This window comes from Salmo salar, chromosome 23, assembly GCF_965601325.2.
Source record: "Salmo salar chromosome 23, fSalSal1, whole genome shotgun sequence".
In the NCBI taxonomy this organism is placed as follows: domain Eukaryota; kingdom Metazoa; phylum Chordata; class Actinopteri; order Salmoniformes; family Salmonidae; genus Salmo; species Salmo salar.
This window is the reverse complement of record NC_138313.1, coordinates 36,969,302-36,984,198: the sequence shown is the minus strand read 5'-3', so window position 1 is coordinate 36,984,198 and position 14,897 is coordinate 36,969,302. Positions and strand designations below refer to the sequence as shown.

General features: G+C 45.1%; 1 protein-coding gene across 8 annotated transcripts in view; it reads right to left on the bottom strand.

The window, feature by feature from the left end:
* nfybb (nuclear transcription factor Y, beta b) overlaps window positions 1–14,897 on the bottom strand; it is a 42,960-nt gene that overhangs the window by 22,623 nt on the left and 5,440 nt on the right. For 5 of the 8 annotated variants that reach the window (XR_014382329.1, XR_006761489.2, XM_045706177.2 and 2 more), the window contains exons 3-5: window positions 9,402–9,535; window positions 3,155–3,352; window positions 2,852–2,930 (exon numbers count right to left, since the gene is read on the bottom strand). Coding sequence is in view for 3 of the 8 variants with exons in the window: in XM_045706177.2 (XP_045562133.1) it covers window positions 2,852–2,930; window positions 3,155–3,352; window positions 9,402–9,535 (411 nt within the window). In the remaining 5 variants the exon portion in view is untranslated. Of the gene's footprint in view, window positions 1–159; window positions 195–553; window positions 2,332–2,851; window positions 2,931–3,154; window positions 3,353–9,401; window positions 9,536–14,897 lie in introns of all 8 variants that reach the window. The other 3 variants (XR_014382330.1, XR_001323762.3, XR_014382331.1) reach the window with 2 other exon arrangements.

Genomic DNA, 14,897 nt, shown 5'->3' with positions numbered 1-14,897 from the left:
AACTATAAAACAATAGTCAAATAAGCCAAATTACAAATAAACAAACGTATCAATAATAAAGCAAAGACAATCTAGACAAAACCTTAACCAACTATAACAAAATGTTAAAGTAAACTAAAATACTAAAGTAAGACTAAAGTACAATTAACTTTAACTTACGGACGAGCCCCCACTTGTCCAGGCCGGCTCATAGCCTGTGGCAAAAATGAGGGAACACGAACAACAGGTATAGGCCAATCACAAAGGTGGCCCCAATCACTAACGGCCCTCCTCTGCCTGCAGGAGGAACCGCCCCTGCACTGCAGAGGGGCCATGACAAAAGTTATTGTGCAAGAAAAGTGCAGAAAGTTCATATTCAGTTCAAATATACAGTGCAGTCAGGAAGTATTCAGACCCCTTGACTTTTTCCTAATTTGTTATGTTACAGCCTTATTTAATTTTTTTAATGTCCTTAATCTACATATGACAAAGCAAAAAACAGGCTTTTAGAACAGGCTTTCCAAATAAAAAAATAAATTACAAATAATAATATATATAGAAATATCACACTTACATAAGTATTCAGACCCTTTACTCAGTACTTTGTTGAAGCACCTTTGGCAGCGATTACAGCCTCGAGTCTTCCTGTATCTGACTACACAAGTTGGCACACTTGTATTTGGGGAGTTTCTCCCATTCTTCTCTGCAGATCCTCTCATGCTCTGTCAGGTTGGATGGGGAGCGTCGCTGTCCCGAAGCCACTCCTGTGTTGTCTTGGCTGTGTGCTTGTTGTCCTGTTGGAAGGTGAACCTTTGCCCCAGTTTGAAGTAATGAGCGTTCTGGAGCAGGTTTTCATCAGGGATCTCTGTACTTTGCTCCGTTCAACAACATTTCTCTGGTCTGAGAAATCCTTTAGGTGCCTTTTGGCAAACTCCAAGCGGGCTGTCATGTGCCTTTTACTGAGGAGTGGCTTCCGTCTGGCCACTACCATAAAAGCCTGATTGGTGGGGTGCTGCAGAGATGGTTGTCCTTCTAGTCTACAGAAGTGGCCAAAGTTTTTGAGAAGGACAAATATTAATTTCCACAAAGTTTGCTGCTTCAGTGTCTTCAGATATTTTTGTCAGATTTTACTATGGAATACTGAAGTATAATTACAAGAATTGAATAAGTGTCAAAGGCTTTTATTGACAATTACATTAAGTTGATGCAAAGAGTCAATATTTGCAGTGTTGACCCTTCTTTTTCAAGACCTCTGCAATCCACCCTGGCATGCTGTCAATTAACTTCTGGGCCACATCCTGACTGATGGCAGCCCATTCTTGCATAATCAATGCTTGGAGTTTGTCAGAATTTGTGTGTTTTTGTTTGTCCACCCGCCTCTTGAGGATTGACCACAAGTTCTCAATGGGATTAAGGTCTGGGGAGTTTCCTGGCTATGGACCCAAAATATCGATGTTTTGTTCCCCGAGCCACTTAGTTATCACTTTGCCTTACGGCAAGGTGCTCCATCATGCTGGAAAAGGCATTGTTCGTCATCAAACTGTTCCTGGATGGTTGGGAGAAGTTGCTCTCGGAGGATGTGTTGGTACCATTCTTTATTCATGGCTGTGTTCTTAGGCAAAATTGTGAGTGAGCCCACTTCCTTGGCTGAGAAGCAACCCCACACATGAATGGTCTCAGGATGCTTTACTGTTGGCATGACACAGGACTGATGGTAGCACTCACCTTGTCTTCTCCGGACAAGCTTTTTTCCGGATGCCCCAAACAATTGGAAAGGGGATTCATCAGAGAAAATGATACTACCCCAGTCCTCAGCAGTCCAATCCCTGTACCTTTTGGAGAATATCAGTCTGTCCCTGATGTTTTTCCTGGAGAGAAGTGGCTTCTTTGCCGTCCTTCTTGACACCAGGCCATCTTCCAAAAGTCTTCGCCTCACTGTCCGTGCAGATGCACTCACACCTGCCTGCTGCCATTCCTGAGCAAGCTCTGTACTGGTGGTGCCCCGATCCCGCAGCTGAATCAACTTTAGGAGACAGTCCTGGCGCTTGCTGGACTTCAGGCAGCCTGAAGCCTTCTTCACAACAATTGAACCGCTCTCCTTGAAGTTCATGATGATCTGATAAATGGTTGATTTAGGTGCAATCTTACTGGCAGCAATATCCTTGCCTGTGAAGCCCTTTTTGTGCAAAGCAATGATGAAGGCACGTGTTTCCTTGCAGGTAACCATGGTTGACAGAGGAAGAACAATGATTCCAAGCACCACCCTCCTTTTGACGCTTCCAGTCTGTTATTCGAAGTCAATCAGCATCCTCAACTCGATCGAAGGTCAACAGTTGAGGAGAGAAGATACTGCTGGAAGGGGGCCCACATCGAAGAACATCTGATTACAGTCCTATCGCACAAATACATACTCACTTCCACACCCATGAAGGTCCTCGAGTTAGGCAGGGCCATAACACCACCAGTAAGAGGAACCTACTGTGGTTCTACCTAACACCAAAGAAGGATGGGTTCTCTTAGACATGCAAGGAGGTGTCTCCGCCTAGTCGGAAGGTATAAAGATGTGTTTGTGTGACTTGTATGTTGTCTTTGCAGCTGTATGACACAGTGGTTGAATAAACTTGGTTTGAGCTTCTTTTTTTTTTATTCGTCCATGAGTTTTTACTGTTTGTTGAAAACCTAACAATCCTCAGGGGAAGAAATTGCCTGGGGCCCAGTGGTGGAGAACTGCAGTAAATAAGGCCATCATTGCAACTAGACCATAAACTAGCATTCAGCACCTCTCATCTAGGCCTAATCCTAGAGCTTTTAACAGTGTTGGAGGACAACAGCAAATGTTAATGATTTCTATTGGGATTGAGACCCCACTTACCAAAGCTGTCGTCTGTGAGTTCTTCTCCGAGTCCCTCTGTTACAGATATGCCGCCGATTCCCTTCTCCCCTTTCATCGCCTACGGATAGAGAGAGAGACACATTGAGAACTTGTTAGGGTTATGAATTGAGCTGTAGTTCCACTGCATCAATGGTGTGATGCCTAGAAAGGGACACTGCGATAACAAGACCTTTGTGTTTGAGCCAAGACCCAAGGATAGTGAACAGCATAAGAACTCATACACACCAGTCTGGAGAGCATGGCATGAGTTATGGCACTTGGCGCACACACACTTCCTCTCACCTCTCGGAACTTCTGTAGGTAGAGTTTGAGTGGCTCCACGTACATGTCGAAGCCCAGGGTGGACATGGCAAACAGGATGTCCTCTCCGTTGATGGTCTTCCTTTTCTCTTGGTGACAGCGCTCGCTGGCCTCCGACGTGATGAAGCTGATGAACTCGCTCACACACTCCTGAACACACTCCTTAGCATCTTTCGCTATCTGGACAGAATTAATAGGGGAAGGGGGATTTAGGTCAGCATGCAGCTAAAGGTTGATGTGGAAACTACATTCAGGGCCGGTTTCCTGGACACAGATTAAGCCCAGTCCTGAACTAAAAAGCATGGTCATTGGAGAATCTCTGGAAAGAGTGTCTGGGAAATCTAACTCAGTGTTCACATAAAAATCCATATTAGGCTTTACAATAATTTACAAAAAGACTCATTAAAAAAAATATCTATTTAAAATGACCAAAAAAGGTAAATAAACAACAAGTAAGGATCTTTGTTGGGATTTGGTAAAAAACAGATGGCCCGGTCACCCCGACCTGTGCAAATTATCCGGCATCGAAGCTGTGCTTTGGGTGGGAAAACACTGAACTAAAGTTGGCAGCAAACCTTTGAGATGTTTACCACCTGGAACTAGGGAGTACCAAGAGTCTCAAGGACATGTAGCCTACTGTATGAAGTAGAATCCACAGTAACTGGAAGGGTGAGTATTATCAGTGTGACTGGTTGATGGCCAAGAAATGGACACAGCAATAAACCCTTTGTGTTTGGGCTAAGGCAGAGGAGAAATACAGCAACACTGGCAAATATTTAGTCTTGAAAGATGATACAAATGCAGTGTGTCCTTTGTGACCTGAAAGGCGCTTCTGCCCCCTAGACCTGTTAGGGCTAGGGGGCAGTACTGACACGGCTGGATAAAAAAACGTACCCGATTTAATCTGGTTACTACTCCTGCCCAGTAACTAGAATATGCATATAATTATTGGCTTTGGATAGAAAATACCCTAAAGTTTCTAAAACTGTTTGAATGGTGTCTGTGAGTACAACAGAACTCATATGGCAGGCAAAAACCTGAGAAGACTTCATGCAGGAAGTGGCCTGTCTGACAAGGTGTCGTTCTTCTTGTCTCTGTTTATTGAAGAGTGAGGATCTTAGCTGTAACGTGACACTTCCTACGGCTCCCATAGGCTCTCAGAGCCCGGGAAAAAGCTGAATCGTGGCTTTGCAGGCTCTGGCTGAAAAAAAGTAGCGCGTTTGGGTAGTGGCTGGTTACAGTACTGTGAGACTTAGGCGCGTGCCCGCGTCGACCGAATGCTTTGTTTTCTTTCCTCTGTTTACCTAAACGCAGATTCCCGGTCAGAATATTATCGCTTTTTTACGAGAAAAATGGCAAAAAAATTGATTTTAAACAGCGGTTGACATGCTTCGAAGTACGGTAATGGAATATTTAGAATTTTTTGGTCACGAATTGCGCCATGCTCGTGACCCTTATTTACACTTCGGATAGTGTCTGGAACGCACGGACAAAACAGAGGATATAACGATGGATTATTTTGGACCAAACCAACATTTGTTATTGAAGTAGCAGTCCTGGGAGTGCATTCTGACGAAGAACATCAAAGGTAATCAAACTTTTGTAATAGTAAATCGAAGTTTGGTCAGGGCTAAACTTGGTGGGTGTCTAAATAGCTAGCCGTGATGGCTGGGCTATGTACTCAGAATATTGCAAAATGTGCTTTCACCGAAAAGCTATTTTAAAATCGGACACCGATTGCACAAAGGAGTTATGTATCTATAATTCTTTAAATAATTATGTATTTTGTAAATGTTTATCAAGAGTAATTTAGTAAATTCACCGGAAGTTTTCGGTATGTTTGCTAGTTCTGAACGTCACATGCTAATGTAAAAAGCTGTTTTTGATATAAATATGAACTTGATTGAACAAAACATGCATGTATTGTATAACATAATGTCCTAGGAGTGTCATCTGATGAAGATCAAAGGTTAGTGCTGCATTTAGCTGTGGTTTTGGTTTTTGTGACATTATATGCTAGCTTGAAAAATGGGTGTGTGATTATTTCTGGCTGGGTACTCTCCTGACATAATTTAATGTTTTGCTTTCGTTGTAAAGCCTTTTTGAAATCGGACAATGTGGTTAGATAAAGGAGAGTCTTGTCTTTAAAATGGTGTAAAATAGTCATATGTTTGAGAAATTGAAGTTATAGCATTTTTAAGGTTTTTGAATTTCGCGCCACTCGATTCCACTGGCTGTTGACTAGGTGGGACGATTTCGTCCCACGTACCCGAGAGAGGTTAAATGTGATACGCCATAAGTAATGTCAATTTTTATAGTTTACTTTGCTACTTGAGTCATCTCTCTCATCGCCACTCTCCACACAGACCTAGCCACGCCCCTTGTCACTCAAGGAGCGCATTTGATGTTCCTCAACCACGAGACACTTGACCATGTAGACTGAACGCAATGCAGCACATGCAACAATGTTGATGACAACAATGCTGTTTTCACTTTGCTTCCTAATATAAATCCACTAGCGTTCTATAATGACACTTAGTGTTTCTTACATCAGCAAACAGCTAGTTTGTCTTTTCTTAGCAAGTTGCCCTAGAATCTTGTGAGACGCTAATTGTTAGCCGCTAATGCTAATATCTAGCTAGCTAATAAATGTACTGAGTAAGAGCAAACGTAGCTAGCTAATACAGCCTGATAATACCAGTGATGGTGTAGACCTAAATCAGCACGTTGTTTGTGCAACAGTATCTTCTAAATCAAAGAGGAATATGCAAAGCAAGAATATGTTAGCTACATGAAGTAGCTAAGAGAAAACATGCAATCTAGCCAAAGTTTATAGGGTCCCTTAGGAAACACTTATCACAATAACTCCTCCCTGGCATTTTAATTTGTTGTCATCTCAAACAATGTATTCAAAGTGCCCACTATTATATTCTAACTATAGAATTAGAATAGTCAATCTATTTCCATGATTCCAACAGTTTTGCTCTAATTCACAAGTCAAATCGCAATTGCAACATTTGGTTAAAAATAAGTCCAAGATTATTTGCCCATATCGTGCAGCCCTACTTGGCAGTGTGGAAATTCTCAATTGAGCAGTGGTGTAAAGTACTTAAGTAAAAAAACATTCAAGTACTACTTAAGTCATTTTTTGGGGTATCTGTACTTTACTATTTGACAACTTTACTTCACTACATTCCTAATGAAAATAATGTACTTTTTACTCCATACATTTTCCCTGACACCTAAAAGTACTCGTTACATTTTGAATGCTTAGCAGGACAGGAAAACAGTTCAATTCACTCACTAGTCAAGAGAACATCCCTGGTCATCTACTGCCTCTGATCTGGAGGACTCCCTAAACACAAATGTTTTGTTTGTAAATTATGTCTGAGTGTTGGAGTGTGCCCCTGGCTATCTGTAAATAAAAAGAAAAAAAATGGTGCCATCTGGTTTGCTTAATATAAGGAATTTGAAATGATTTATACTTTTACTTTTGATACTTAAGTACATTTTATCAGTTACATATACTTTTGATACTTAAGTATATTTAAAACCAAATACTTTTAGACTTTTACTCAAGTAGTACTTTACTGGGTGACTTTCACTTTTGTAATTTTCTGTTAATGGTTTCCCTTAGCCTAATGACCCAGACACATATGGCTTTCCTTAGCCTAATGAACTATTGATTAATGGCTTCAGAGTGCACGTCTACTGACCCAGACACATATGGCTTCCCTTAGCCTATTGACCCACACACACTTAATGGTTAAGCTTGCATTGATTCAACTTACTACTCTAAGATGTATAATGTGCACACATGTACTAGAAAATTACCAATACACTTCACAAGTCCTCACTTTCAGCCCCATCTATGGAAACACAATTTCACTAGTATAACATAAGGGTGTTTACACTGGTGTAACAGTCAAAAAGCAGCAACAGTGTACTCAGTCTAAGTGTTTCCTCTACCATTGCATAGGTCAGATGAGTCCCTCTCACTTCAAAATAGATAGCCTCAATTTGGTTATGATAGTAAATAAATATGTTAACGGTTAGCCGCCGAAATACATGACCAATCATGCTTAGGTTAATTTGCATCATTTTGTGGAATTAAATTAGCACCTGTATTTTTGTTAGTCATCATGCATTTTATTTATCACACGCGCACAGCATACAGAGCCTAGTTTGAGGAGTAGAATAGTCTACTACCTGTCAGACAGCGCGAGAGTAGCTCCTCAAAAAGCCTGTAGGCTACTGGAGTGAAACCTTTTGCAATCCCAGTCATTGCGCAACAAATAACAATACTAAATGCAATCGGGTGTTAAAAACACAATTACAAGAAGCTATTTTTATTTCTCAATCTCAACTCGTAATTAAAGCGCTCCTTCCATTCGCTATTCGGATGCATAGGCTATAGCCTGCCTACCGTTGACTTTCAGCACGTCACCCACCACTTCGCAATGTGAGGAGTTTAAGGCAGTATAATTGTTTGAAACCTGAATTTACTTTACTTAAAATAATGAAGCATGTCTTACCTTGCTTCAAAGTAGCTTTGTGAAAATCCATCCATAGAAACGTGGAGGCAATTATTTTATAAAGACTTCCTCATGCCATTAACCAGAATTTCTCTTCTGTTCTATTGACTTTCTTTTGTTGTCCAGAAGCTAAAAGGCACAATCCTAGACATATTAGCAACCCATCATAGTAGTTGCTATTAGATTCCCCTCTTTCTACACGGAACTAAAATATAAATGCAACATGTAAAGTGTTGGTCCCATGTTTCATGAGCTGACAAAAGATCCCAAAAGTTCCATAAGCACAAAAAGCTTATTTCTCTCAAATGTTGAGCACACATTTTTTTTTTTACATCCCTTTTAGTGAGCATTTCTCATTTGCCAAGATAATCCATCCACCTGACAACTGTGGCATATCAAGAAGCTGATTAAACAGGACGGTCATTACACAGGTGCACCTTGTGCTGGGGACAATGAAAGAACACTAAAATGGGCAGCTGTCAACACAATGCCACAGATGTCTCAAGTTGAGGGACCGTGCAATTGGCATGCTGATTGCAGGGATGTCTGTGGTGGATAATTAGTCATGCTATCCCGTGTTTTATAACTTATAGAATATTCTCATTATATGCTAGTGTTTTTTTCTAACCTGATACAAACTTGTCTGTGTGACTTAAGCATAAAACTGGGTGTATAGCTAAGATCCGTTTGGGTGCGACCGCAGCAGGTGACAGATCCTGTGTTTTTACTATCTGCAGGAAGTCAGCTGTAAGGGAAACTTGCAGAAAGGAGCACATTATAGTGTGAGCTGTGGCAAATGCAGTTGAGCCAGTTGAGCCCTCGTGCCATCTTAATCTGCAGACAAACCAATCGCTTTTTACACACTATGTTCTGCCCGTTTCCACACATCTGCTAAACTGCCACGAAGACAAAGAGGTTGTACTTCCTATAAAAGCCGAGAGCAAACTCTGTTAGTTGGGCTTTTAACTCTGCACTATTGAGTGATTGCTCCATTTTTGCTAATCTTATAATAAAGTTGCTGTTTGAGGAATCTAGTCTCCCTCTTCCTTTTGGTTAGAATTTCCATGACATGTCCACCAGAGCTGTTGCCAGATAATTGAATGTTAGTTTCACTACCATAAGCCACCACCAACATAATTTTATATACTTTTTTGACAATAGGCATGCTATTGTTGATGTTTCCATTAAGCTCTTAATGAAAAATGTCCGGTCCTTGTATGCATGCATAGTATCAGAGAGGAAGAAGCCAAGCGAAAAGGTTTTACTCTTGCCAAAATCTGTCCAAAATAAGCCCAATGCGTTTCTATATTTTGGGCCTAAGCTTCACCTGCCTTGGGACTCCCCCTATTGTTAGGGCGGAAACATAAGCATCTCGTCATTATATACAGATCTCCGATAGTATTCTTTGTTGGTCACGTCACTTGGCTGTTTAAAAATATATATTTTTTGGACTGTTTAATGAGGGTCAGTTGGCAGCAAAAGTATACGAAATTTGCATCCCTAATAATTGTTTAGGGGTGTTGGTAGCCCTAGATGATTCTGTGGTCTATGTATCTGGCTTTGTTGCTGTTTCAAACTTGATTTATGGACTCAGAATGCAAATACCTGTTAAAAGTAAAATAAAAAGCAAAAATAAATAAATAAAAAGCAAAAAACAAGCAAAGCAAATAACTTCTAAGAGTCATGCTCCATACCTTTCCTGTCTGTGGAACAGCGTTCTTCATGATGCGAGCCACGTTAGCGATGGGGAGGTAGATGTCCTGCTCACGGAAGTTTTCCTTGCTGCCGTTGCCTTCCTCATGGTCATGCAGGCTTTCATCACAGTCATCTGTGTCAGGGAGAGGGGCATGTTACATCTACATATTTTGCCTATAAAAATCTTCTCTACTTCTATTCACCAAGCAAGTTTAGTCTGATTGAGATCAAGTCTACATGTGACTTGGTCCATGTCAAACATTTGTGAAGCGCCTTTGAAAGGTGGGAGTACCCATGTCCGTATCTCTATATGGGGTGCTCTGATGGTGTCCTGTATCATTGGGATACCATGTTATTCTGAAAAAGGGATTAGGGACTGTGCACGTCAGAGAATAGGTAGCTGGGTTTCTCAAATCAATGCCATGTACATCTCGGTGGAGTTGGGTTGAGACGACTGTGGGCGGAGTGTACCTCCGACTACAGTCAGTGGTTGTATTTGATTAACGTTTTATTAAAAAGTAAGGGATTCCAGCAAACAGGCAGTGATTGGGAGTCCCATAGGGCGGCGCACAATTGGCCCAGCGTCGTCCAGGTTTGGCCGGTGTAGGCCATCATCGTAAATAAGAATTTGTTCTTAACTGACTTGCCTAGTTAAATAAAGGTTAAATTAAAAAAAAACAGGCATGCAGAGAACAGAAAAAAGGCACACAGTGGACAAACAAAGGAACACGGCAGTGGAGGCTGCTGAGGAAGGACGGCTCATAATGGCATGGAATGGAGTGAATGGAATGGCATCAAACCATGTTTGATTCCGCTCCAGCCATTACCACGAGCCCGTCCTCTCCAATTAAGGTGCCACCAACGTCCTGTGGTACACCGTAAGGGTTTAAGAATTTCAATTTTTAGAAGTATAGCCTGACAGCGACTATGTAGTCGGAGATACAGTCCACACACTCGTCTCCACTAAATTCCATTAATGTGGAGTTGAGAGACTCAGCTAGAGAAGAGGGTGCCTCCGCCCCATAGGGGAGCTCTGCTCCTAGTGGTTTACCCTGCTGCCTAGGCAGCGAACAGCCTGAGAGAAGATTATGCACACACCTGCAGCCAATAGGAGTACAGGTGTCCCTATATAAGGGGATGCTTCCCCACAATCAGCCTCCCATAATCTTCAGCAACAGGACTGAAGAAGCCGAGACGAGAAGAAAGAAGTCTCAGGACAAACCCGCTGTCGATATCCTGGTCTCGACGTCGTCCTTTATGAGCAAGCCGTTTCCACCCCCAAAAGCTATTTTAGGAGCTCAGTGTCGCTGCTCCACTACGGCAGCTACAGACCCACACAACTTATGTTTTGTTTTGTGTGCTTGGGTTGACAGCACGCTAGGGGCGGCCTCACAGATCGCCCAGAATGCCCTCCTTTCTTTAAAGGTGAGGAAGCAGCAGTGGGCGTTTTTCAGGGTAGATCTCCCTCTGGAGGACGCCATGTCTGTGCTAGCCTCAGGTTCTGAAAAAAGGCACCCTACTGACCGAGGCTGAAATTATTAATAAAGAATGGTGTTCCATCTGACTTTGTCACAAGAGAACCTCTTTCCCATAAACTTGAGACCGTTCAGGTTCCTTCTCTCTCTCACATCACTCTGTGTGTAGCACAGCCCACCATGAGCGCGTAGCTGAGCACACACACAAGGACGTTGTGAGTGGAAATTACATTTACATTTAAGTCATTTAGAAGACGCTCTTATCCAGAGCGACTTACAAATTGGTGCATTCACCTTATGATATCCAGTGGAACAACCACTTTACAATAGTGCATCTAAATCTTTTAAGGGGGGGGGTTAGAAGGATTACTTTATCCTATCCTAGGTATTCCTTAAAGAGGTGGGGTTTCAGGTGTCTCCGGAAGGTGGTGATTGACTCCGCTGTCCTGGCGTCGTGAGGGAGCTTGTTCCACCATTGGGGTGCCAGAGCAGGGAACAGTTTTGACTGGGCTGAGCGGGAACTGTGCTTCCTCAGAGGTAGGGAGGCGAGCAGGCCAGAGGTGGATGAACGCAGTGCCCTTGTTTGGGTGTAGGGCCTGATCAGAGCCTGAAGGTATGGAGGTGCCGTTCCCCTCACAGCTCCGTAGGCAAGAACCATGGTCTTGTAGCGGATGCGAGCTTAAACTGGAAGCCAGTGGAGAGAGCGGAGGAGCGGGGTGACGTGAGAGAACTTGGGAAGGTTGAACACCAGACGGGCTGCGGCGTTCTGGATGAGTTGTAGGGGTTTAATGGCACAGGCAGGGAGCCCAGCCAACAGCGAGTTGCAGTAATCCAGACGGGAGATGACAAGTGCCTGGATTAGGACCTGCGCCGCTTCCTGTGTGAGGCAGGGTCGTACTCTGCGAATGTTGTAGAGCATGAACCTACAGGATCGGGTCACCGCCTTGATGTTAGTGGAGAACGACAGGGTGTTGTCCAGGATCACGCCAAGGTTCTTAGCACTCTGGGAGGAGGACACAAGGGAGTTGTCAACCGTGATGGCGAGATCATGGAACGGGCAGTCCTTCCCCGGGAGGAAGAGCAGCTCCGTCTTGCCGAGGTTCAGCTTGAGCTGGTGATCCGTCATCCACACTGATATGTCTGACAGACATGCAGAGATGCGATTCGCCGCCTGGTTATCAGAAGGGGGAAAGGAGAAGATGAATTGTGTGTCGTCTGCATAGCAATGATAGGAGAGACCATGTGAGGATATGACAGAGCCAAGTGACTTGGTGTATAGCGAGAATAGGAGAGGGCCTAGAACAGAGCCCTGGGGGACACCAGTGGTGAGAGCACATGGTGCGGAGACAGATTCTCGCCACGCCACCTGGTAGGAGCGACCTGTCAGGTAGGACGCAATCCAAGCGTGGGCCGCGCCGGAGATGCCCAACTCGGAGAGGGTGGAGAGGAGGATCTGATGGTTCACAGTATGAAATGACATGAGGGCAGCAAAACGGACGCTCTTGATGAGCCGCCAAGCTATACCTCATGAAAACCCTATACCACACACTCAGGAGTAATGCGGATAAGGGTTTGAGGAACAGCTTGCGTACACAGCCCCATGTTGGGCCGATGACGCAATCGCTGTTGGGGGACGGCGCACTAACTCAGGCAGATGCCTCAGTGTAGCTCAGACCCGTGCTGCGTTCACGGAGGGCTGGAACCACAAGGTGTATAACCAAAGTGTTGCCCCCCCCCCCCATTTCTCACAGAACGCGCTAATATTTCCTCCCATTTTCGAGAGGGGCCCACCTTGGGCTGTCCCACCACTTCGGTGTCGAGGGACAGCAGCGGCTGGGGCCGTAGATTAATACAAGTCCATCCTACTGTCTGTACCAAAGCTTCGCGCTCTCCCGCTCTCAGAGCATCACTTGGAGTGGCAGCAAAGCAGCACCCTCTCCCCCTGGCTAAGCCGGACGCTGGAGAAGGGTTATGCCATCCAATTCTACAGAACTCCACCCCCTTTTTCGGGCGCGGTGGAGACAGTGATGAAGACGCCAGAGAAAGTAGTCACTCTTGTGAAAGACATTACGGAACTTTTGGCAAAGGAGGTGGTCACAGTAGTTCCCCAAGAGCAAAGGAACAGCGGGCTATAGTCGCTCTACTTACTAGTGACAAAGAAGACGGGAGGAATGAGGCCAATATTGGATTTACGCACTCTCAACGAGAGTAAGAATGCTTACGACAAAACATCTGCTGGAATGTATCCACAAGGACTTTTGTATAAGCGTAGACCTAAAGGACGCATACTTTCATATGCCAGTGCATCCGCGTCACAGGAAGTTTCTGCATTTTGCCTTCCAAGGTGTGGCATACGAGTATGCAAGGATGCCATTCGGGTACACCCTGACACATCGCACCTTTTCCAAATGCATGGAGGCGGCATTGGAACCGTTGCGTCGTTCAAGGATAAGGCTACTAGTCTACCTAGACGACCTATTGGTTCTCGCCCCGTCAGCAGAGCTGGCGATCGCACACACGACAGACAGTGATTCATCTCACACATCTGGGGTTCGCTGTGAATTGGGAGAAGAGCGCGCCTTGGCCCAGTCATCGGATTGTCTACCTGGGGTTACAGCTAGACACTGACCATGAAGGCTCGAATTTCAGATCCTCGACGGGCTGCCTTATTGCTAGCTCTACAAACGTTTGATCTGAACCGCACGGTGACGGCGCATTCCGTCATGACACTTGGGTCTCATGTCGTCTGACCACTCCGTGGTTCCGCTGGGACTTCTGCACATGCACGGAACACAGCGATGGTTTGCCCAACTACGACTGGACCCAGTGAGGCACCAACGTCAGTAGTTGGTAGTTCCCTTCTCGCTCAGAGCCGACCTGAACTATTGGAGAGACCTATGCGTCCCGATGCAAGGGGTCTCAATGGGCAGTGTCCTCCTACATTCCAGTGTTTACAAAGGCTTGTCTGACTGGATGGGGAGGGACATGTCAGACTCGGGCAGTCGGAGGTGTGTCCCCTCCCTCGGGACGCCACATCAACCTTCTGGAGTTGGACACAGTTCTACTGGTTCTGACCCACTTCGTGTCCACCCTACCAGACGTGTTGGTCTGGTCGGACAACCGAACCACAGTAGCCTTCATAAATTGCCAAGGACGAGTCAGGTCTCCTGCACTCCACCAGCTGGCGGAGGAATTGCGGCTGTGGGCTCACGAGCACCTTTGCTCGTTGACAGCAGCACACATTCCAGGCTATCAGAACGTAGGAGCAGACCTCATGTCGAGGGGTTCCCAGAGACGACGAGTGAGCTGCACCCCGACATTGTTCTCCAAATATGGGAACGGTTCGGGAGCGCCAAGGTGGATCTGTTCGCGTCACGTGTGAACGCGCGGTGTCCCCTATGGTTATCCCTACGAGCCCAGGACGAACCGCCACTAGAGATAGACGCCTTTGCGCACCAATCGTGGCCAGATGTTCTCCTGTACGCATTTCCACCACTGTCCTGCATTCTCCCACTGCAAGCCCGCGTGAGAACAGGAGGGCTGTCAATCATATTGATAGCCCCCGATCGTCCAGGGGCTTCGTGATACACGGAGATGACTCAAATGTTGATTGCGCCATCATGGCCAATTCCACCGAGAGGATGCGATGTCTCAGGCGAGAGGCATGATAGAGAAATTGCCTCTAAATCGGCCAACCACTGAGGGTCTGGCCCCTGAGAGGGACAGGTTAGAGCGCTGTGGGTCATCTGATTCAGTAATCAGAACCAAACAGGGCTTGCGTGCCAGTTCCACATCCAGGATATATGCCAGCAGATGGTGCGCCAGAGAATGTGGACCCCCTATGCTGTCAGGTCGAGAGCATGCTCTCTTTCCTACAGTTCATGTTTGACAAGCAGCGCTCACCCGCTGCCATTAAGGTGTTTGCGGCAGCGAGTTCAGCTTGTCATGAGGGGTTTGGCAGAGACACCATCTTCAGCCACCCTCTAGTGAAACGGTTTCTATTGGGAACGCCGCGACTTA